General features: G+C 35.9%; 1 protein-coding gene, 1 non-coding gene and 1 pseudogene across 5 annotated transcripts in view; 2 read left to right on the top strand and 1 right to left on the bottom strand.

The window, feature by feature from the left end:
• Nucleotides 1–22321, top strand: part of Smap1 (small ArfGAP 1) — a 121375-nt gene that overhangs the window by 48311 nt on the left and 50743 nt on the right. For 2 of the 4 annotated variants that reach the window (XM_042687083.1, XM_042687086.1), the window contains exons 4-6: nt 7885–7960; nt 15146–15226; nt 20372–20452. In XM_042687083.1, the coding sequence (XP_042543017.1) occupies nt 7885–7960; nt 15146–15226; nt 20372–20452 (238 nt within the window). The remainder of the gene's footprint in view (nt 1–7884; nt 7961–15145; nt 15227–20371; nt 20453–22321) is intronic. The other 2 variants (XM_042687084.1, XM_042687085.1) reach the window with 2 other exon arrangements.
• Nucleotides 3221–3336, top strand: LOC122114002 (annotated as a pseudogene).
• LOC122114007 lies at nt 8358–8464 on the bottom strand. Its single transcript, XR_006148500.1, has one exon. It is a non-coding gene; the product is annotated as a U6 spliceosomal RNA (small nuclear RNA).

Raw genomic sequence — 22321 nt, 5'->3', positions numbered from 1 at the left:
TTGAAATAGTAGATTTTAAATAGATTTTGATATCAGGATGCATAGATTATTATTTTTTTTTTTTTTTTGGTACTGGTACTAGGGCTTGAACTCAGGGCTTGAGTGCTGTCCCTGTGCTCATGGCTAGCACTCTACCACTTGAGCCAGAGATGTTCTTTGGACTTTTTTGGGTGGTTAATTGGTGGTAAGAGTCTCCTGAACTTTTTTGCCTGGGCTGGCTTTGAACCTTGATCCTGAGGTCTTAGCCTCCTGAGTAGCTAGGATTACAGGTGTGAACTGCTGTCACTGGACAGAACATTTTTATGTAACTATCATTCATTATAAATGTTATGACTTGATTCTTTTCTGATTGATCTCCATCTCTTGATTAAAAAAATTATGGGTTCTTTTTTTGGCAGGGGCAGTACTTGGGTTTAAAATCAGTGTTTTGTGCAAGCACTCTGTTGGTTGAGCTACATCTCTAGGCCTTTTTGCTCTGCTTATTTTTAAGATAGAATTTTGCTTTTTGCCTAAGCCAGTCTGGACTGCAGTCTCCCTATTGATGTTTCCTCCAGTAGCTGTGATGATAGGTGCATGGCATCAAGACCAACTATTTCTGTTGAGATATGGTCTAGGAAACTTCTTAGCTTGTGTTAGCCAGAAGATTGCAGTCTCAACCTCTGAAAAGCTAGGATGACAGGTGTACCATAACTGTGCCAGGTTGCTGGTTGGAATAATATCTCTGCCCTGGTAGGTCTTGAACTGTAATCCTACCAGTCAACCTCCCAAGTAGCTAGTATTACAGGTGTGAGCCACTAGAGCCCAGATTATATGTTTATTACATTAAATTGATATCAGGATTTGGTTAGTGAAGCATTCTGAGTACTTTAGAAATAATTTCCCAGTTTGGCACTGATGGCTTATGGCTTGAATCCTAGCTGTTCAGGAGGCTGAGAAATGAGAATTACAGTTCAAAGCCAGACGGGGCAGGAAGGTCTATGTAACTCTTATCTCCAAATAACTACCAAACCTGCCCCCTCCCAAAAAAAAACCAAAAAAAACAAGTGGAGCTGTGGGTCCAGTGGTAGAGTGTTGACCTTGAGCAAATAAGCTTAGGGACAGCTATGAGGACCTAAGTTCAGGGCACACGAAAAGAAATCATTTCCCTAGCGATTTTCTTTGATTATCTTTAAGAAGTAGTTACATTTATATCAAACAGTTGACATTTCTATGTATAAAAAACAAATTACATATTTGGTGTACGTACTAAATAATTTGTTAATATTTGCTACTGACAAACGTGTTTGTTTGCAAATCTGTCTTTTGGAATGGATAGACTTTCCCCACAGGCATTTTTAGTCAAGGTGTTTTCACATTGGTTAAATATAAAATGATTGCATAGTATACAATCTCTAAAATTCATCGAAGTTTTCAAAGCAGAGCATTAAAATTGTACTACTTTATAAAATGATATTAACTTGATTAATTGCTGGTATTTAGATATTTAGATTGGCAATAAAAAGTGGCCTTTTCAAGGCTGGACCATTGATATAATACAATAGTTATGTGGCTATTGGAATTAAATAATTTTATTTATTATATATTTATTTTTGTATATGACTAAAACCTTTTAAAGTTGTAATTGAAAAGTAACTTGAATTAACCCTTTTCTATTTCTGCTTGCCCCATCCCTTTCTTACAAATTTAGCAATCTGATGTCCATACTATTTTTGTTACAGAAGGATGTTGGGGTGGAGCTTGGAGAGTTACTTAACATGTAGGTAATGTAAAATTCTGTATTGACCTAGGGCAATAAGTCATTTTTGAAATTCTTTTTGGGGGAGGGATAACGGGGCTTAAACTCAGAGCACTTACTAGATGGGTTCTTTACTTCTAGCCATTCCTCCAGCTCTTAAATAGTTTTTAATTGAGAGGCTATCTACCCACAAGCCTATGTTGATAAGAAAGCCCCTTCACATATGCACAACCACTCTGGATGGTAGTTGAAGGGTCCTCAAAAAACTAAACATACAGCTTTCCTATGACTCAGCCGTACCATTCCTGCACATTTACCCAGAGCATTACAAGTCAGGATACCATAAAGAGACTTACACATCCATGTTCATTGCTGTACTATTCACAATGGTCAAGGAAACAATCCAGATGCCTTGCAATAGATGAGTAGATAAAAGAAATGTGGTAAACACAATGGAATTTTACTTATCCATTAGAAGGAATAAGATTATGTCATTTGCAAAAAATGGATGGACCTAGAACAAATCATGTTAAGTGAGGTAAGCCAGGCTTAGAGAGACAAACTGCCCATGTTTTCACTCATACGTGGATCCTGGATCTAAAATATACTGGAGCATGATAAATTATCTAAGACTCTAGGCATTCATGCACAGACAGACTTAGGAGACGTGTAATGCCTCTGATCATTTAAAATATTGTTTACTGAAACAGATTCCAGGAAATAGCAACACGTTGGTGGTTTTGGTGGGGGGAGGGGTTGGAGAGGATGGTCAGTTGTGGCCTTGGATTCAGGGCCTGGTCTTTGTCCCTGAGCTCTTTCACTCAAGGCTAGCTCTCTACTGCTTTGAGCCACAGCTCCACTTTCAGTTTTCTGCTAATTAATTGGAGGTAAGAGTCTCATGGACCCTTCTGCTGGCTTTGAATGGCAATTCTCAGATCTCAGCCTCCATAATAGTAGGATTACAGGTGTGAGCCATCAGTGCCTGGCTGTTTTGTTTTGTTTTTCTGTCTTTTGAGAGAGGCCAAAGGGAGTGGAGCGCAGAAATGTAGGGAGGAAGAGTGAACAAATGCAATTATACTACTCAGTAGATACTGTGAAAAATGAACTATGAAACTTGTAGTAGTCAGTAACTAGAGGTAAAAATTGTGAGAAAGTGACAGAATCAGTGACATTGTCCCAAAAGAAATGTACTCATTACCCGACTTCTGAAACGGTAACCCCTCTGTACAACCCCTTAATAATAACAATAAAGTTCTATTACAAAAAAGAAAGTCCCCTCAAACTGAAGAATCCCCTTTTTCATGTTTATGTGAAATGTGGATCTTTTTATTAGCAGAAAATAGTCTAATGGTTATTCAGATCTGTTAGAGAGGGATCTTGGCTAAATACTTAAGATACATGATGACTAATGTTGCAAGTATAAGATGACAGCCATGAAATTAGCTGCCACATTTATGTAATACTATAGCCTTAAAAAATTATTCAGGCTTATACCTCCTGCTGATGTGTTCAAAGGACAGTGCAATAGAAATTCAATATCTGGCATCATTGGTTTTCTTGGCTTTGTCCATGGTAAACCTGGTATTTTTATTGATACAATATATACAGTTTGACAATTCATATTGATAATACCTAGGATAAATGATCTTCTCAGCAAATGCTTTTCTTTCTCTAGGCAGGCAGTCAGCAGTTGAATCAAGCTGTTGGACTTAAAAAGCGATCCTCAAAAAAAGCGATCCCAAAATTTGCTTGCGGAATGACATTTCAAAGATTTTAGGTGTGTCATCAGTAATTCTGTAATAGCGCTAAAAGAAGCCCTAATAAAAGATTTGTGGCAGGGCTGAAAAAAAAATTATTCAGGCTCTGTAATTCTAGCTGTTTAGAGTATGAGGCAGGGAGAATCAGTACATCTCAGAACATCCAGATGAACCTAGGCAACATAGAGAAAATTATTTTAGAAAGTACCTCAATTATATTATAAAAAGATGTTACAAATAATATATAGCTTATATAGTAGTTATATTGTATAATTGTATTATATGTTGAAATGCTTTTTTATCATTTTCTCTTTGAGACACTGAGTTGAAAAAATTTTTAGAGAGAGTAGTTAAAAAATGCATCAGCCTGACATCCATTCATCTGTCCATCAATGGTCCATCCATCCATCCATCCATCCATTAGTCATTCTAAAGTTTATGGCTCTTCTAAAAGCCTAACATCTTGGCAGTTTTGTAGATGTAAATATATATCCTTAGAGACAAGTGGAACCAAACTGAGTTAAATTCATATAATATGGGTCCCATTACATTCTTTACGAGATTTGTTGTTGTTTTAAAAGCTTTACAGTTTACTGAAGTTTTGCAAAAATTTTTATGAAAGTATAATTTCTCTTGTGGGATATCATAATTATGGGGTGCATGTGCTAATGCATGATAAATGAGAAAGCTTTACATTAAGCTTTTCATTATTTGGATTTTTTTTTTTAATTTTATTTGTGAACATACTGTACAGAGGGGTTACAATTACATGGGCAGGATAATGCGTACATTTCTTACCAAGCATTGCAGCCTCCTCCTTTGGTTTACCCTTCACATCCCTTCCCAGCCTCCCCCCTCCTCCCCAATCCCAATCCTTCTCCTCCCCCCCCCCCCCAGTGCCGCCCCCCCCCCCAAGCTTTTCATTATTTGGGTATTTCATCTTATCTAAAAACTTTAATTCAGTTTTAAAGCTAATCAGCAGTTCTTCTCCTTTGAGCTTTTCAAAGTTTTTCTGCTGTCAGTGTAGGTGTCTGGAACTAGAAGATTGTGTTCATTGGAAGTCAATTGTCTTTGAAGTGGTATCTTTAAGGAAAGGGGAAAAATCCTAAGTTACAAATACATACTAGTAGATAACACATGTGTAATGCTAAAATTTTTCTGGCTTTGGGTAGTGCCATTTATTACTTTTGAGAAGAATGATTTGGGGGGATATTGTGATGTTTTCATTTATTAAATCGCTAAATAGCCACTGAATTTTATTAATGTTTTTTAAATGTTGGTTTTTCTAAGATTGTTGTTCTACTTGTTTTTGGTTGTGCCATTGATCTCTGCAATATAATTAAGTCGTTGTGTATCAAATAACATCTGGAGACCAGAAAATGAGATTTCCCAATATCTAAATTAATTGGTTCCTTATTGCTGACTTGTTTAAATTTGATTTTATGCAAATTGCCTTAACCCATAATATAGTTGCTATTTCCTGTTCATGGGCTTTGCCTTTTAAATTGCTTACCATTTGTCAATAGTGAGAGCTAAAATTCAAAATAACACTGTGTGTGCCATGCTCTTGTCTTAGTACTGTATATAACTTTCTTTTTTTTTTTACTAATCTTGTATTCCATTTTAATGCTATGGTAACATTGAGGCTCAATATTATAGAAAACAAAACAAAACTAGGCTTTGGTGGCTCACACTTGTAATCATAAATACTTGAGAGGGTAGGAATGGGAGGATCACAGTTGAGGCTAGCCTAGAAAAGTTCAAGGACACCTCAACAACTCACAGCTGAACATAAAAGTGTTCATCAGTCATGATTATGGTATGTGAAGAGGCTGAAATTCAGAGAAAAATCTTGGATACTCCATCTCAACAGAAAGAAGCTAGGCTTGATGGCACATGCCTGTCATCTAAGCAATGACAAGCAGGAAGCAAGATACTATCTCAAAAATAAATAGCTCAAGAAAGGACTGACAGAATGGCTTAACAGCGAAGTGCCTGCTTAGTAACTGTGAGTCCCCGAGTTCAAACTCTGACTGCCAACAAAAGGAAAAAAGCTAACTTTATTTTTTTTAAGATTTTACCATGCTCTCTATGTTTGTAGGATTTCTTAGTCATTTCATTATTTGTATTATAACTTCATTTATAGAGTGCTTAATGTTTATTGTACATTCCAATGGTGGAAGTGTTTTATTATTATTCCTCACTTTCACTGTTTTGTTTTTATTTTGGGGGGAGGGAAGTGGGGTCTGTGTGTGCTGGTCCTGGGGCTTGAACTCAGGGTCCTGTCCCTGAGATTTTTTTTGCTCAAGGCTAGCACTCTACCACTTGAGCCACAGCTCTGCTAATGGTTTTTTGGTGGTTGTACATTGGACCATATTTGGGAGTTAAATACTGAAATCAGCAGAAATATAATGAAAGTTTCTTTTTGGGTTGTTTACAATGATGGTTTATAGACTAATTCCTAAGTCCATCTTGGGTGAAGTCCATCTATTGGTTTTTCTTTGCCTTTTAACACTGTAATAGAATTCAGGAGTCAGTAACTGTAGGACTGTGAGCCTGCTACCTATTATTAGAACTGGCCGTATCCATTCAATTATGAATTTTCTATGCCCACTTTGGAACTAGAAAGACAGAGTTGAGTAGTTAAAACAGACCAACGTTATGCTCATTCCTGGGCTAAATTGAAAGTCCATTTTTTTTGTTTGTCATTGTGAACTAACTATGAAACACTGGCTTGTATTTGATATTTTGCACAAAAATATTTAAAACTGTATGAGACATTTTTGCTCTAAAAATCACCTACAAACAAGAGAACAACCAGCCATTAAGGAAAAATCCTCATTGCCTCCCATGGAATTAAAACAATTACTTTGGAAGTGGTGCTGTAGCTCAAGTGGTAGAGCGCTCACCTTGAGCTGAAGAGCTGAGGGACACTGAGGGACACCAGGCTCAAGAGTTCAAGCCCTACAACAGACCAAAAAAAAAAAAAAAGTTTTCTTCGTTATGTACTTGGATTGCTTTTTAGGTTTTTTTTATTTTTTTGGGCTAATAACTAGGAAGGTTCAAATAACCTAATCCTTTATTTTATCTTTGTATCTTTATAAATTAGCCAAGTACAGCAGTTCCAGTAAATGGAGGAATCATGATTCTGGGATAGCCTGGACTAAGTGGGGGGGAAAGTTGACAAGACTCCATATGAACCAATGGCTGGGCATGGGTGATTTGTGCTTGTTTTCCTTGGTGGTATGGAACACAAAGGTTGGTTTAAGTGACAGGAGCTTGTCATCCCAGGGAGAGGTGGAGGTGGGGGGCAAAAATAGCAGTATCACACTAATAGCCAGCCCCAAAAGTGTCTGGCAAAGTGGCTTAAGTATTACAATACCTGGTTAAAGTCCCGAATTCAAACCCTTGTACTACATAAAACAAAGAACAACCTATGCCAACAAGATCACCTTTGTCCTTATTCATTTTTTATATTGCTCACGTTAGATATTTTCTGAAAGTATTTCTAATAAAAGGAAACATTTAGTTTTATGTACTTGAGTTCTCCGTTCAACTTCACGAGTAAGAAAAAAATTGGTTGCTATTTTTTCTAATATGCATTTATGATGTAGTCACTATAGCAGAAAAGAACATTGGTATAAGAATCAATTTTTTATTCTTTCCCCTGGGGTTGCTTCCCCCAGGGCGGAGCAGTCCTGAAGTTTGAACTCAGGCCCTTGTGTTTGCCAAACAGATACTGTACCATTTGAATCACACCCAGTCCTTTCTTAGCTTTAGTTATTTTCTAATAGAGGTCATTTGTATTTTCCCAGGGGTGGACTGGACTTGGATTCTTCTACCACGCCTACTCTGGCTTATTGTTTGCCCGGGCTATTTTTCAGCTGTGTTCCTTTGTTTCTGCATCCAGAGTATCTAGGATTGCAGGTGTGAGCAACCATACCATCTCCAATTTGCTAATTCTTTATCTGAAATGTATAAGTACTGCTATAGTGTCCATTAATGGAATGTCAAAGTAATTAAAGGAAACAATACACAGGTACATAACTTATCACAGTGTCTGGCACATTGTATACAGCATGATGTTAGTTTACTTATATTACAAACTCAAAATAAACCTGAATTAAAATTTAGAGTTAAGTAATAGGTCGGCTGGGTGGGAGGAGAAAAGGAAGAATAGTTTTAAGTTGTTTTTCTTGCTGAAACTGGATTGAAGAAATGGACTTTGGAAGGAAGAAAAGCAGAGTTGCAGAAATACTGTGAGAGAGAAAATATGATTTGGTGAATAGGAAATTTAAATTTATCATGTTAGACTTAATATAGAAAGGAATAGAGAGAGCAAAGAATACACATGATTTAACTAATGCTTTTCCTTAAGTTGTCTGTTTTCAGAGCAGTAGAATTTTTCATCAGAGATAAATATGAAAAGAAGAAATATTATGATAAAAATGCTGTAGCTATTACAAATGTAAGTAAAGCTTTCATCTCTTGCCAATTAGTGTTTTTTGAATAATTCTTAAACTTATATAATACAGCTCTATTGTAAAATTATAGTAGTTTCATGTTTAAATAATTAGATATGGAAAGTTTTGGCATCACATAATTATTATTTTTTTATTGTGAAAATACTGTACACAGGGGTTACAGTTACATGGGCAAGATAATGAGTACATTTCTTATCAAGCATTGTAGCCTCCTCCTTTGTTTCCCCTTCCCATCCCTTCCCAACCTCCCCCCGCCCCCCCCCACCTAATCTCCCCTCCTCCCCCCACCAAAGTTGTAAAGTTCCTTTTCAACATAATGACTTGTACATCTCATTGTTGCAATGGGTCCATCTGTATCCCTATTTAAACGATTTGTTTTTTAATAATATGGAACCCTTCACGAATTTGCTTGTCATCCTTGCGCAGGGGCCATGCTAATCTTCTCTGGATCGTTCCAATTTTAGTATATGTGTTGCCAAAGCGAACATGGCGTCACATAATTATTGAGGTTTTTAAAAACAGAACTGGTTCAGAAAAGTTCATATTCAAAGAGTCTGATAGCTGCTTTTATTACATTTAATTATATAATTAAGTAAATTTTTTTAATTTTGGGGAAAAAGTGCTAACAACTGAGTAAAATTGATAGAAAATTATCTTACTAACTTCTTGAAATGTTTGTAAATGAAAAAAAATCTGTCTTGTCCCAAGGGTTTTGGTGCATCTGTGGTAACATGGAATTGTAGCTCAGGAATTTATTAAAGCATGGCATTTCAATTGATTATTGGCATTTTGATTTTCAAATAGTTGAAACCTTACTTTAGTTTTTAAAAAAATCATTCTTGATTAAAGTTCCCATCTCAGTTATAACAAGGCTATTTTGCTTTTGTGGTTGAAATCTTTTTCCCTTCCTTTGTTTATTCAGAGTTTTATGCTGACAGGCTAAATTTGGTTTTTGGTTTAGAGTTTTCTTATGGTAGATAAGAAGCATCAGTCTAACTCTAAGCCTATTTTAATACATTATCACTGAATATGAGAAAAGTTCCTGTAACACAGGTTTAAAATTACCACTATTGGGCTGGGAAGGTTGCTCAGTGGTAGAGTGTTTACCTTATGTGAATGAGGCCCTCAGCACCACATAAGCAGTAAAAGCCAGAAGCGGCACTGTGGGCTCAAGTGGTAGAGCACTCACCTTGAGCTGAGCTAAGGGACAGTACCCATGTCCGGAGTTCAAGCCCCATGACCGACCACCCTACCCCCCCCCCCCCCCAAAAAAAAAAAGAAAATACCACTATTGACTATTTTAGAGGGAAAATTATCCTTGTTTTAAGTGAACATAATGAATAAAGTCTGTTGAAAGATTAATAAAAAATGACAATGTTGAGAATGATGTTTGTAATGTCCATAAATCAAAGGCTTATTTGAGCATTATAGAGAAAAAACTAATACATGCTAATTTGAAATGTAAAGTATTTTGTAAAACTTACTGCTTTGTAGCAAGCTTTTCAAAAAAGTTTTAGATTTTTTTTTGTTTTCTAAAGTCACTGTATTTTGAGCATTTTTATACTCTGGCAACAATTTGGAGATTATATTCATGAAAACTTTTGTCTTTCCTTAGAAATTTTTTGTTAGTGTACATTAGTTGCACAAAGAGGGTGTCCATTGTGACATTTCCATACATGTTATATGAAGTGTTCTAATCAATCTTACCCCTTCCATCACTCTCCCTTACTACTTTCGCTGTTTCCTAACTCAAGCTCAACCAGCCTCATTGTTTTATCTACACATATGCAGACAAACTATTTCAATCATATTCATTTACATTGATAGACCAACCCCCTCCCACTTTTACCCAGTGGCATAACAGAGCTTGTTTCTGTATTCTCATATCCCCAACCCCCCAATTGTTCACTGCTTTTAATTGAGATACTTTATGCCTTCTTTATATATAGCTACTCAATTTCAAAAGTTATTCTTCTCCCCATCTTTTCAGTTTTATTTCTTTTATTTCAGTGATAGCTGTTAGGAAGAAAGTTGCTTTCTTTCACCTTGGGGGCATAATAACAATATAGCTTCTTAGAATTTTTTTTACTCATATAAGACGTATGGTGAAATAAAATATTTAGGGATTAAATGTCATGATAGCTCTTAACTCATTTTCAAATAGTTCAGTGAAACCTGACAGGTATTTGTGTCTGTGTCTATCTTATCTGCCTGCCTGTGTCTAGAAAGAACAAACATAACATGACTACTAGTAATATTTGTACAAATACTCATTCTACAATTTTTTTTTTTTGTCGGTCGTGGGGCTTGAACTCTGGGCCTGGGCGCTGTCCCTCAGCTTCATTCTACAATTTTTCTATTTTTTTGTAGTCTTGAAAGTAAAAATTTAGTGGTAAAGGTTTTTCTGTTCTGAGTTTGTATTACTAATGAGTTGAAAATCCAGAAAAAATGTCTGAAGTTAAATTTATCCAACCCTTGTGCATAGCTTCTAGGATACTGAAACAAAGGATATAACCTTGTTTTCAGAGAAATTTCTCATGCGTATTAGAGATTTTTAATTTTTAATTAGCATACATTTGTTATGTAAGAGGGAATTTTATTGTGCTGTTTCCCACATGTATACAGTGTATTCCAGTCAATTTCATCACCTCCTTCACTCTCCCATATCCTCTCTTTCTAAAACAATTTCAACAGGTATCATTGTTCTATTGTCATACAAAGTCAAGCAAACAATCTGCTTAGTTCTCATTCACTCTCCTGAGCCCAACCCCTTCTTGCTAGTATCTAATCCCATTAGAGCCTGTTTCTCTTCTTCCTATCCATGTCTCCATCAGTAGCTTTCATTGGCATTCTTTGTGTTGTTTTCATATATGCTTAGAATGTATTTCAGAAGTATTCCCTTGGAGTATAACATATTAAAAAATAACCTTAGATATAAGGTACTCAAACAAAATGAATATCTTATATCTATGATATATAAGAAATACTAGGGTACTTAATGAGTATCTAAGGGAGGTCAATTTGAACACTAGGACTTGGATAAAGAGCTGTCTACAACTGTTATTCCTCCATTAAATATTTACTAATCACTCTACAGTGTTTATGTGTGTCTGTTTTATCACTTGTTTCTTCCTTTTTCAAGTGTCGATTTTTAGTTTTGTCAGGATGTGTTACTGTTCTCAAATTGTTTTCTTATTTTAAGAGTGTTACAATAGGAACCTAAAAGTGACTGTTTCTCTGTGTCTTTTAGCACAATAAAGTACAAAAAAATATAAAAGCAAAGACTATGCTATTCTTCTAATGAGTTGTCTTCCAGGCCCTTTCATGTCTCCAAAGAGGGTCTCAAAGGGCTCCTTCATACAGAGTGTTAGGGGAACTGGAACTAGATTGGAACCTCCTTCATTTCTAGATATTTGTTTGCAGTCTCAAAGACTGGCTTTGATAAACTTTTAAAAATACTCTTGGTCATACAAGCAAGGTACTTATGAGGAAGCAGAAAAGCTTTTTTGTGCTGCTCTGATGGAAGGAATTTATAATTACTGTTGAGTGCTGTGGGCACTATTAAGCATGAAATGAAGGATGAAGCATAAAGATGTAAAGCAAACTTCTGATGAAGGCAAAAACGAACAAGAATATGTCCTGCATAGAAATGTTTCTGTGCTAGAAGAAAGTTTTACAGATTTGCACCCTGGGAATTAAAAAAAAGATTTTGTTGATACTGTTGTATCTTGTGAATCAACTAACTCAAAAGTACCCATTTTTGGTGCTCAGGACCATTTACATTACTGCTATCTAAATTTTGTGTTTCCACAGCACTTTTATGCTCTATTATAATTAACATATTCTGTTTTGGAATATATTTCATTATACATATATACTATATATTTGAAATGCTTGAGAGGTAAACTACTTTGGGGGCAAATATTGTATTTCTCTAATCTCATTGCCTTAAATATGATACATACTAATATATGTCACATTACTAAATGAACAAATAAATTAAGGAGCAATCCACAATTCCTGAGAATTGTGCCAGCCTCTTTTTAAAGATACAGAATGACTATTGGCTATTAAAGTCCTCTTGGATTTTTCAATTTATTTCATTAGGATATAATTCTTAAAAGGAATTAGTTGAGATTATCCATAATAGGAAAATAGAAGGAAATGTTGATAATATAGAGAAGACATTTCCAGTTCAAGGGACATTTCTTAAAATGATGGTAGTAGCAAAGTGATTTATGTTTTCGGCCAGTCATTTGGCTTGAACTCAGGGCCTGAACACTGTCCTTCTGCTTTTGTGTTAAAGGCTATCATTTGAGGCACATCTCCAGTTTTGTATTTTTTGGTTATTAATGGAGATAAGAATTTCAGCACCTTTTTTACTTAGGCTGTCTTCAAACCTCAATCCTCAGATCTCAGCCTTCTAAGTAGCTAGGATAACAGGTGTGAACCATCAGCACTTGGTCTAGCAAAGATTTTTTCCCCCCAAAATTATAAAAAAATTAATCTTTAAAAAGGTAGTTTTGTTGTATGAGTATACCATAATTTGTATATCTGCCCATTGAAGTTTTCATTATCTTTCTGAATGAACAAATTTCTGTTCATTTCTCAGTGGGCATATGGTGTCAAGGCCTTTTTTTTCCTCCTCCCTCCCTCTTTTATTCTCTCCCTCTTCCCACCAAAATGTTTAGATTGTATTTATTTAATAAAATTTATATTCCTAGCTGGGCACTGGTGGCTCACTCCTGTAATCCTAGCTACTCAAGAGGCTGAGATTTGACAGCCTGGGCAGGAAAGTCCATGAGACTCTTATCACCAATAAACGACCAGAAAACCAGAAGTGGTGCTGTAGCTCAAGTGGTAGAGCTCTGGCCTTGAACTGAAGAGATGAGGGACAGTGCTCAGGCCCAGAGTTCAAGTCCCACAACTGACCCCCCCCCCCCCAAAAAAAAAAAATTCCTGGTTCTGAGGAAGAGGACACATTAAAGTAAACACATTAGTTTATCATCTTTTAAAAGCACATTTACAATGAATTATCAAGCTAGCTTCTAAAGATTAGTAATCATTGATGTACAAAATACCTCTATTTTATGTCATTACCTTCTACTTTTATGATTTGGGCAAAAATGTTACTGAGTATTACTGTGTTTATTTTTTATCAGTATATATTAGCTATACAAAAGAGGGGTTTAATTGTAAAATTTCCACACATGTGTAAAATGTATTCCAACTAATCTCACTTCCTCTTCCACTCTTTTAGTCACTTTTTTTTTCAAAAACAGCTTAACAGTCTTCAGTATTCTGTATTTATGCAATCAGATTATCCATTGACCATTGTATCTTCATTAACCCTCCCTGTTAGTCCAGCCCCCTCCTGGTGGAACCATATGCACCCAGCAGAGCCTATTTCTTTTTCCTAACAACCCCTTATTGATCTACAACTTTTGTTATCATTTTATTAATTGACCTTAAATTTCTTGTTTTGTACATGAACTTGTAATGATCTTTAGAAAGTAAGTATTAGTAGGACAGACCAGATTTATGCCAAATTCTAAGACACAGTTTTGATAAAAAAAATTGTTTATGGAGAAAGTCTGCCCCTCCCCCCCCCCCCCCCCCCTTTTTTTTTTTTTTTGGTCAGCTGAGGGGCCTGAACTCTGAGCCTGGGCGCTGTCCCTGAGCTCTTCATCTCAAGGCTAGCACTCTACCACTTGAGCCACAGCGCCACTTCCGGCTTTTTCTGCTTATGTGGTGCTAAGGAATCAAACCTAGGGCCTCATGCATGTAAGGCAACACTGAGCTACCTTCCTAGCCACAAAGTCTGCATTTTTGATGTGGAATTTTCTAGTAATCAAATAGCTAGTTTATACAATCATAACAGCCAATGTTGTGCAAGAACAAAAAAAGGAAAAACTCTAGAGTTTAGTTTTGGTTTATGAATAAAAAATTAGTGTCATAACTAATAAGCAGATTCAAGAAAGACTTGTCATTTTTCAGTGTTATTTTTCACATTACATAATAACCTGTCTACAATAGTACATTAAAAAAAGTTCTTCATAGGTACCATTGAGAGGATAAAGCAATGAAGAGATGTTTTATAGCTCCAAAGATCTACAATGCATTTTTAAGAGTATTTCAGTTATATTTTAGCAGTAAAGAACAGGAAAATAATGGTTCCATTAAAAAGTGATCAACTTGGGGCTGGGAAGGTGGCTCAGTGGTAGAGCGCTTGCCTTGCATGGATGAGGCCCTGGGTTTGATTCCTCAGCACCACATAAGCAAAAAGAAAAAAGCTGCAAGTGGCGCTGTGGCTCAAGTGGTAGAGCGCTAGCCTTGAGCTGAAGAGCTGATGGACAGCACCCAGGCCCAGAGTTCAGGCCCCATGACCGGACTCAAAAAAAAAAAAAAGTGATCAACTTTGCATGTAGAAAGTGGGTCAGGAGATATGTAGAAAAGCTTTTAGATGAAAAACATTTTAGTGTCTAAAGTGCCTCTGCTGCTTTTATAACTGTATCATAATGCTTGGGGCAATTCAGCAAGTACAGCACTAGAAATGGTGTTTGCTGCCGATCTTAAAAGAAGGAAGTTTATCAATTGCTTCATAAGTATATGTTGCTTACCCATTACATTAATCCACTGCTTTTTTGCTGTTCCTTTTGTTTTCCTAAACAGTTGATTAAAATTTTAATTCATAATTTTATTTTAGCTGTTTCATTTGCATCTTAAAAGTTATCAGTAAAAACTGCTTTACCCTGATACTTGCACAAAGTTTTTTTCATGCTTCAGAGCATTAGTAATTTAGTAGTAATTTTGACTTGAAATGAACTATGAGAAACGCTTAAATACTTTTCATACTTTGGTATGATCTTTGGGTATGATCTGGTATGCTTTCCATTTTACAACCTAGTAAAATCCATTTTAAATAATACATTTTTCTGGACTAAGGACTTTTATAAAGTTCAGGTGGAAATTTACAAAAAATTTACAACAAATATTACTTCCTTCTTGATGTATTACTTTCCTTTGTTAACATGCTTTTATGTCCCAAAAGCATGACTCTCTGTTTCTTCCCTGTGGCCATCAGTTCTGATCTTTTCCCTCCCTCTCTCCTTCCCTCCCTCTTTCCCTTCCTTCCTTCTTCCTCCTGACTTTGTGTCTGTGCCCCACAGATTGCCTCCTCTGACGCTCCTCTTCAGCCTTTGGTATCTTCTCCTTCTCTGCAAGCTGCTGCTGAGAAAAACAGATTGGAGGTATAATAATGTTTTAACCATTAGCATTTGTGTTGCTCAGTGATAAGCTTCCTTTCATAATAGGCCATAATTTGGGGACACTGTAGTAGTATGTGTTTTTAATGACCCCAGTTCTGAATGTGTTGAATGTAGTGGATTTTAAAAAATATTTTCTTATGCCATAGTTATAATTTAATACAAATTGAATGCATGTTGTCCAAAATATAGAATCTATAATGGTGATGATTAGAATACATTTTGAATGTAGGGAGGGCTGTTATGTGTTTTTAAAAGTCTCCCCTATAGATATATAAGAGTTTTAATCTCCTTTGGGACTCTTAGGTTTTTTTTTTTTTGTTTTTTTTTTTTGAGGCATTTTTCAACTGTTCTTTCCTGTGTCTATTTTTTTTTTTTTAGTGCTGGTTCTGGAGCTTGGGCTCAGGGCCTAGGCACTAACACTGAACTTTTTTTGCTCAAGGCTATCTCTGGTACCACTTGAGCCACACTACACTTCTGGCTTTTTTGGTGCTTATTTAGAGATGAGAGTCATGAACTTTTCTGCCCTACTGACTTAGAACCACAGTCCTCAGATCTCAGCCTCCTGAGTAGCTAGGAGTATAGGCATGAGCCCCTGGTTTCTTGCTTTCATGTCTAGTTATTGATCATTTTTCTGTATTAGAATACTTCCTTCTCCATTTTATAGACATGAGAGACACGAGGACAAGTAAAATACAATTCTCCTGTCATAGAGCTTACATACTAATGAAAAAGTGAGGGCAGAGCGTTCTTGAAGACCCACTGATGGATTCTGGTCTTTATTTTGAAGACACACATTTTAGTGATGAGTTTTAAGAGGAGAAAGTTATAATAGGATCAGATTTTCATGTTATAATGCTGCTTTACTAGTTCCATGGCTAGTCAATTTTATGGTAATTGTTGAGGAAAAGTTTTGAGAATCAACCTTTATCCAGGAATAAAATAACACTAAAATGTAAGCAGAGAGAATGAAAAGGAAAGCATAGTTGGTGGTGGTTGTTGTTGTTTTGGTCAGGTATGGGACTTGAACTCTGGGCCTGGGTGCTGTCCCTGAGCTCTGCAGTTCAAGGCAAGTACTCTACCACTTGAGCCACAGCGCCACTAACTTTTTTTTTTGTGTGTGTTTTTGTTTTTGTTTTGTTTTTCTTGGTGGTTACATTGGAGATAAGAGTCTCATGGACTTTCCTTCCCTGGCTGGCATCAAACCATGATCCTCAGATCTCAGCCTCCTGAGTAGCTAGGATTACAGGTGTGAGCTACTGGCACCTGGCTTAAAGCATAGTTTTAGAGCTCTCTATGATCTAACAATTAGTGAACTGTGGAGGTACTTGGACCACTTGTGACTCTCAGTTTCTGCCTTGACCATCTCCATAGATGATGGTATCACTTAGAATCCCTAGATTTGGGATGCTGAGGCAATGAGTTGTAGGCTTGCATAGGATACATAGTGATACTCTATGTTAAAAACAAAAAGGACAGAAGTTGGAGAAAAGGGGTCCAAATCATCTTCGTATGATTCTTGCCAAATATGACATTGCTGCATTTGGATGATCACACCTACTTATGCTCTAATCCTTACAGAGAAGCAATTGGGGACTTCCAAGTGGAAAGTGAGATCAGGAGACTAGGAAAGGACTATGAATGTTTATTTAAGTCTTACATCAAAGTTGCCACAAGATTGCTTAGTAAGAGGCAGACAAATGTAACTACTTATTGCTAGAAGTCAAAGCTTTATGAGAAATCTTGACTTAATGAGGAAGGACATAGATGGGAAAGTGTATTCTATCCTTGATCTCTTTCTTGAACTGCAGGAAATTAAGCCTTTGGGTCTTTATTTCATAGTCAATTTTTCTGTACTGGAGTACTTCTTTCCCAATTTTGTAATCATTTTGTAACACATCTGACTCCCCCTTTCCTTTTCCTTACCCTGGGAAAATTCAATGAGTAAAAAAAGTGATTAAAAAGGTGGATATACTGAATATGAGGTAGTTGTGGAACATGTAGATGGGTAGAGGACCCTGAAAAGTATTTTGAGTATCAAGCGAAAGGACATGAGAATATAAATGTGAGAATACTTGATCCTTGTGAGTTATAAGCAGAGAAGGGAAGTGTGTGAGAAGAGTACGAGAGAGTTTTAGAGCACAATACAAAGGGTTGAAAAGGAAATTGTTAGGTTGATTAGACTGTAGATTATGTAGGTCCTCAGCTTGCTGAAAAAGTGTTAGAGGTGTCTTCAGAAAGTGTAAATGTGCCCAAGGCAATTCTGATATTTTCAAATTTTGTCTTCTCATTATTTTATGTAATCAAAGTCTGAGAAAGCAATTATCTAATTTAGTGGTCTCTAAAGTCAAGTGTCTATATCCCTACTTAGTGCTTCCAATCAAATCAAGGCCCCTTGTACCAGCTATGCAAGTAAGTGCTCTACCACTGAGTTACATTCTCATCTCTAGAAAGTCCATTTATAATATTTATTAATTCCTTTTTTGGCTATTTTAAAACATTTTCTATTTCTGCATAATTTTTATGTGATATAAAAATTATATAGTTGCTCTCTATTATATAGAGAGCAACTGAATTTCAGAAATTACGTTTCTATATTACCAGGTTCTGCTGTAGTTTGTTCTTGCTGTGAAAAATTTAATTTCTAGAAGTCTTTGATTCGTTAGCAGTTTTTGATTCAGTAGCTAGTTAAACTGTATAATCTTGAGTTTAGAGATAATACTATCAATGTTACTTCACAGATTGTACCATAACTATGTCTGACAACAGAATAGATGACAGCCATGTTTTGTTAGTGGAAATTCCAATATTAACATGAAATTGTGTTTTCCCTTGTTAAATGTAGCTAAGTGATTTTTCTTTTGGTGATTTTTATATTGTCCACCTGTTATAATGATTATGAAATCAGACTCTTTTCCCAGTTAGGATAGTAGTTTTTTTGTTTCTGCAGGCAGCTTTAGCAAAATATCATAAGTAGAGTAGCTAATAACGGACATTTGTTTTTCACAGTTACGGAGAGGCTGCCAAGTCCAAGATCAAGAATCTGCCAGACTCTATGTATCATGATGTTTTACTTCCTTGTTCTTAGAATAGCACCTTTTTGCTGTGACCTCACATGGTGAAAATGGGCAAGGATTCTCTTTGGGGCCTCATTTTAGAAACACTAATCCCTGTCATAGAGGTTTCCTCTCATGACATAATTATCTCTCAAAGGCCCTGCTTATTCTTACCATCACATTGGGGATTTAGCTTGAACATACCATATTCGCTGATAGCATTAACCATCTGCTTTAATTTACTATGAAGCAACTTACCCTCAACATACTAGTAAGAATGTTCTATTGCATTGCCTTTGCCACTAAACATTAATAATATCTAGAAAATATAATATGTAAAAGATTTTTGCACATATTCACTTGGGTGGATAGCAGAGCCTTAAGTGTTAGGGGTTACTTAGCTTTTGAGAAAGGATACTGATTAGCTATGGTGTTGTCCATTACTTTACTTCAGATTGTATTTCTTCATTTTTAGCAGGATGTTATTGACAGTTATTCCAGACTGTTTTTGCAAAGATTAAATTAGACAATAAGAAAACTCTGAGGGGGCTGGGAAGGTGGCTCAGTGGTAGAGCGCTTGCCTTGCATGCTCAAGGCCCTGGGTTCGATTCCTCAGCACCACATAAGCAAAAAGAAAAAAGCCGGAAGTGGTGCTGTGGCTCAAGTGGTAGAGTGCTAGCCTTGAGCTGAAGAGCTGAGGGACAGTGCCCAGGCCCAGAGTTCAGGCCCCATGACCAGACCCAAAAAAAAAGAAGAAAAAAAAAAAAAAAAGAAAACTCTGAGTTGTAGTTGTGTTTGGGAAATGAAGGTTTGATTTGAGTTGTAGTGGATCAGCAATAGGTAATGTTTGTATTTATCCATTAAGGTTCACATTTTTGTTCTTTCCAGACTCATAGGCCTGGAATAAATGCAAAACTAAATTTTTGATAAATGCTTAGCTTTGTTGATAATTTTTGTGCTAGATTTTGTTCATGTTTATAATGCTCATGATAATGCCAGTTTTTACATACGCACATTTGATAGTTTAATGAATACAGGTTGCACTTTAGATTTTAGCACGTTAGATATTCAGAAAGTCAACTTTGGTAACTTTTGTTCCTGAAAAAGTATTCTTGCAAGAGATGACTTAGAGAATATTAGTATGGAAAATCTGTAAATATAAACTACCTTTTTACACACATTCTAGAAATTCTGTGTTCTGTATTTTTGTTGTTGTTTGATTTATGACTATACCGAGGCTTTCTCACACCTGACAATATCATAATATAGTGTGCCTCAACTGTCCCATGCTAGTCAGTTGCTTCCAGTACCCAGGAACCAACTTTTAAAATTTTTTTTGTAAGAAAATCATTGTGTGTGTGTGCACGTGTGCGCGTGCACGCACTGGTGTTTTAGAGGCTTGAACTCAGGACCTCAGCACTATCCCTGAACTTTTGTGCTCAGAGCTAGTGCTTTATCACTTGAGCCATGGCTTCACTTAGGGCTTTTTGTGTTAGTTGGTAATAAGAATCTCAGACTTTTCTGCCCAGGCTGGATTTGAACCACAATCCTCAGAGCTCAGCCTACTCGACAGCACCCAGCTGTTTAAAAAAAAAAAAAAGCACCAAACTATGATAATAGCTCTTCAATTTGTTGTGATTTTTTTAAATTAAAATTATTTTCTATATCATCTTCCCTTTCCCATGTCTACCTACTATACTGTATCTACATTTACATGGTAAGGAATTCTGTTTGGTGAATTTTATTTTTCTTATTCAATGTTCAAAATTTTGGGTACTTTTAAGAAGCATAGCCTTATGTCTGGATGTTGTGAAAAATTGTTGAATGGAGTTCTTATTTTAAAATAAACACAGAATAGTAAAATGTGAGAGGTTCTAAATTATCTTATATATTTTTGAGGTTTTTTTATGTTGTCAACATGTAACAAATTTGTGTGCTTTATATTTCGGTAGAACATGGGTATTGTAAATGTTGGATATGTTTTTTCTCAAATGATTAAAACTAATAAAAATGAATTTAAAATTACATATTTTAAAAATTACTAAGCTTACCAAAGTTTGGGACTGTGTTTTAGAAAGAAAAGGAAAAAAAAAAGGAAGAGAAAAAGAGAGAAAAGGAGCCAGAAAAGTCTACTAAACCACTTCCAACTGAAAAGGTAAAATTCCACCCCCTTTTTAAAAATCTGGTAAGTTGCCATGTTAGTTGTGTATTTATATTAATGATCTTCCAGATATATAATGATGTGGAAATAGTCATTTATCTACAAGTATATGTTGAAAGAATATTCAAACGTGCCTTTCTGTATAGATCATCTCACTTCCTTGGAGCAAAGTATTCATCTATGAAGTTTAAAAATACAAGATTGTACCTTAAAGGAGTCTTCAGAAATGACTATGTTTTAACATTTGACCCAGATACATATAGAAGCCTTGGTAGTTTTAAGGAATACATTAGTTCAAGAGAACAGCCTGTTACAGGCATGAAATCTGAAAATGAAATAAATTTAGAAAACTAGTGAGTTTGAGCAGAGTTATATAGTAGTGAAACTTACAGCCGAAATGACTGAACTCAGTTGTACATGTTTATCCTTTTGAGGAGAGGAAAATCTAAGGCCAACACATCTGTTTTTTGTTTTCTTTTTCTCCTATCATCAGATAATTGTTAGTGCTGGAACTGTTACAGTTTAGATCTTAAATATTCCCCACAAAAGCCCATGTGTGGAAGGTTTGGTTCCAGCTTGTGGTGGTATTGGTAGAAGGTAGATGTAGAACCTAGTGGACTGGTTAGGTCATTTGGAGAATACCTGAAGGGAATATTTGAAAGCCCTAGCATCTCCTCTTTCTCTGTTCCTAATTAGTTCCTAGCCACCATGAAGTAAATAGGCCTCTTCACCAACCCCTTATGTGTCACTGCAGACTCAGAGTAATAGGGCAAAGTGACCCTGGACTGAAACCTCTGAAACTGTGAGTTAAAGTAAATAATAAGCCTTTTCCCATATTCAAATAGGAAAAGAAAATAAATGTAATACTTATTTTCTCCAGCAAGGTTGTTTTGAGTTTCCTGAAAACCATCTAGAAGCTAATAATAGCCATGAGGTGTAGTAATAGCTTTTCTCTTAAATGCATTTTAGAAGACCCAAGAATGCTGAAAATTGTCTCTGAAACTAAATTGTTATGGTTACATTCTAAATAACCTATCTTAAAGAGTTATTAACATTGTAATAGTGTTTACATAACTTTGCTTTTATTATGAGATCGTAAGTCTTTGGGGATTTTCAGAATATACTGTATATATGAAATTTTAGTTCAGATATTAAAATTTTTATTTTATAAACTTTCTGTGGAAAATTTCAAATGTATAATACAGCCTCAAAAATGATCAACTCATACCTAATCTTGTTTTGGCTATAACTTGACTTTCCCTTTATTATTTTGAAACAAATGCTAAGATCATACCATTTTGTCTGTAAATAGTTTTTTATTTTAAAATTCTTTTTTTTTTTTGTTTCTCTGGGTCTGTCTCTGTCTGTCTCTGTCTCTCTCTCTCTGTCTTTCTGTCTCTCTCTGGCTGGCGCCTTCCCATGCTCTCACTTGCTCCCCCCTCCCCCCCCTTGTGTACACTGGGGTTTGAATTCAGGGCCTGGGCACTGTCCTTTAGAATACCACAAGGTGGTTGTTCTTCCACTTCTGGCTTTTTAGTGGTTAATTGGAGGTAAGAGTCTTATGGGCTGTTCGTGCCCAGTCTGGCTTCTAGTCGTAATCCTTAGCTCTCAGCTTCTAGGATTGCAGTTGTGAACCACCAGTGCCTAGTTTTCAATATTAATCTTACTGTGTACTTTGGAACTTTATAACATGACATTATGGGCTACAGCTACTATGGTGAAATACATAAACCTTAATCTTCTCACATAGTTACTTTTTTATGTATTACAAGAGCAGCTAAGAATTACCTAACAAAAATTCTCAATAGTTAGTTCTATAACACTTTTCTTGTACATTAGCCCACCAGACTTGTTTATTTTCTT

This window comes from Dipodomys spectabilis, unplaced genomic scaffold, assembly GCF_019054845.1.
Source record: "Dipodomys spectabilis isolate Male_0828 unplaced genomic scaffold, ASM1905484v1 ptg000102l, whole genome shotgun sequence".
Lineage (NCBI taxonomy): Eukaryota > Metazoa > Chordata > Mammalia > Rodentia > Heteromyidae > Dipodomys > Dipodomys spectabilis.
Note: the sequence above shows the minus strand (reverse complement) of the source record. Positions and strands in the feature narration are given on the sequence as shown.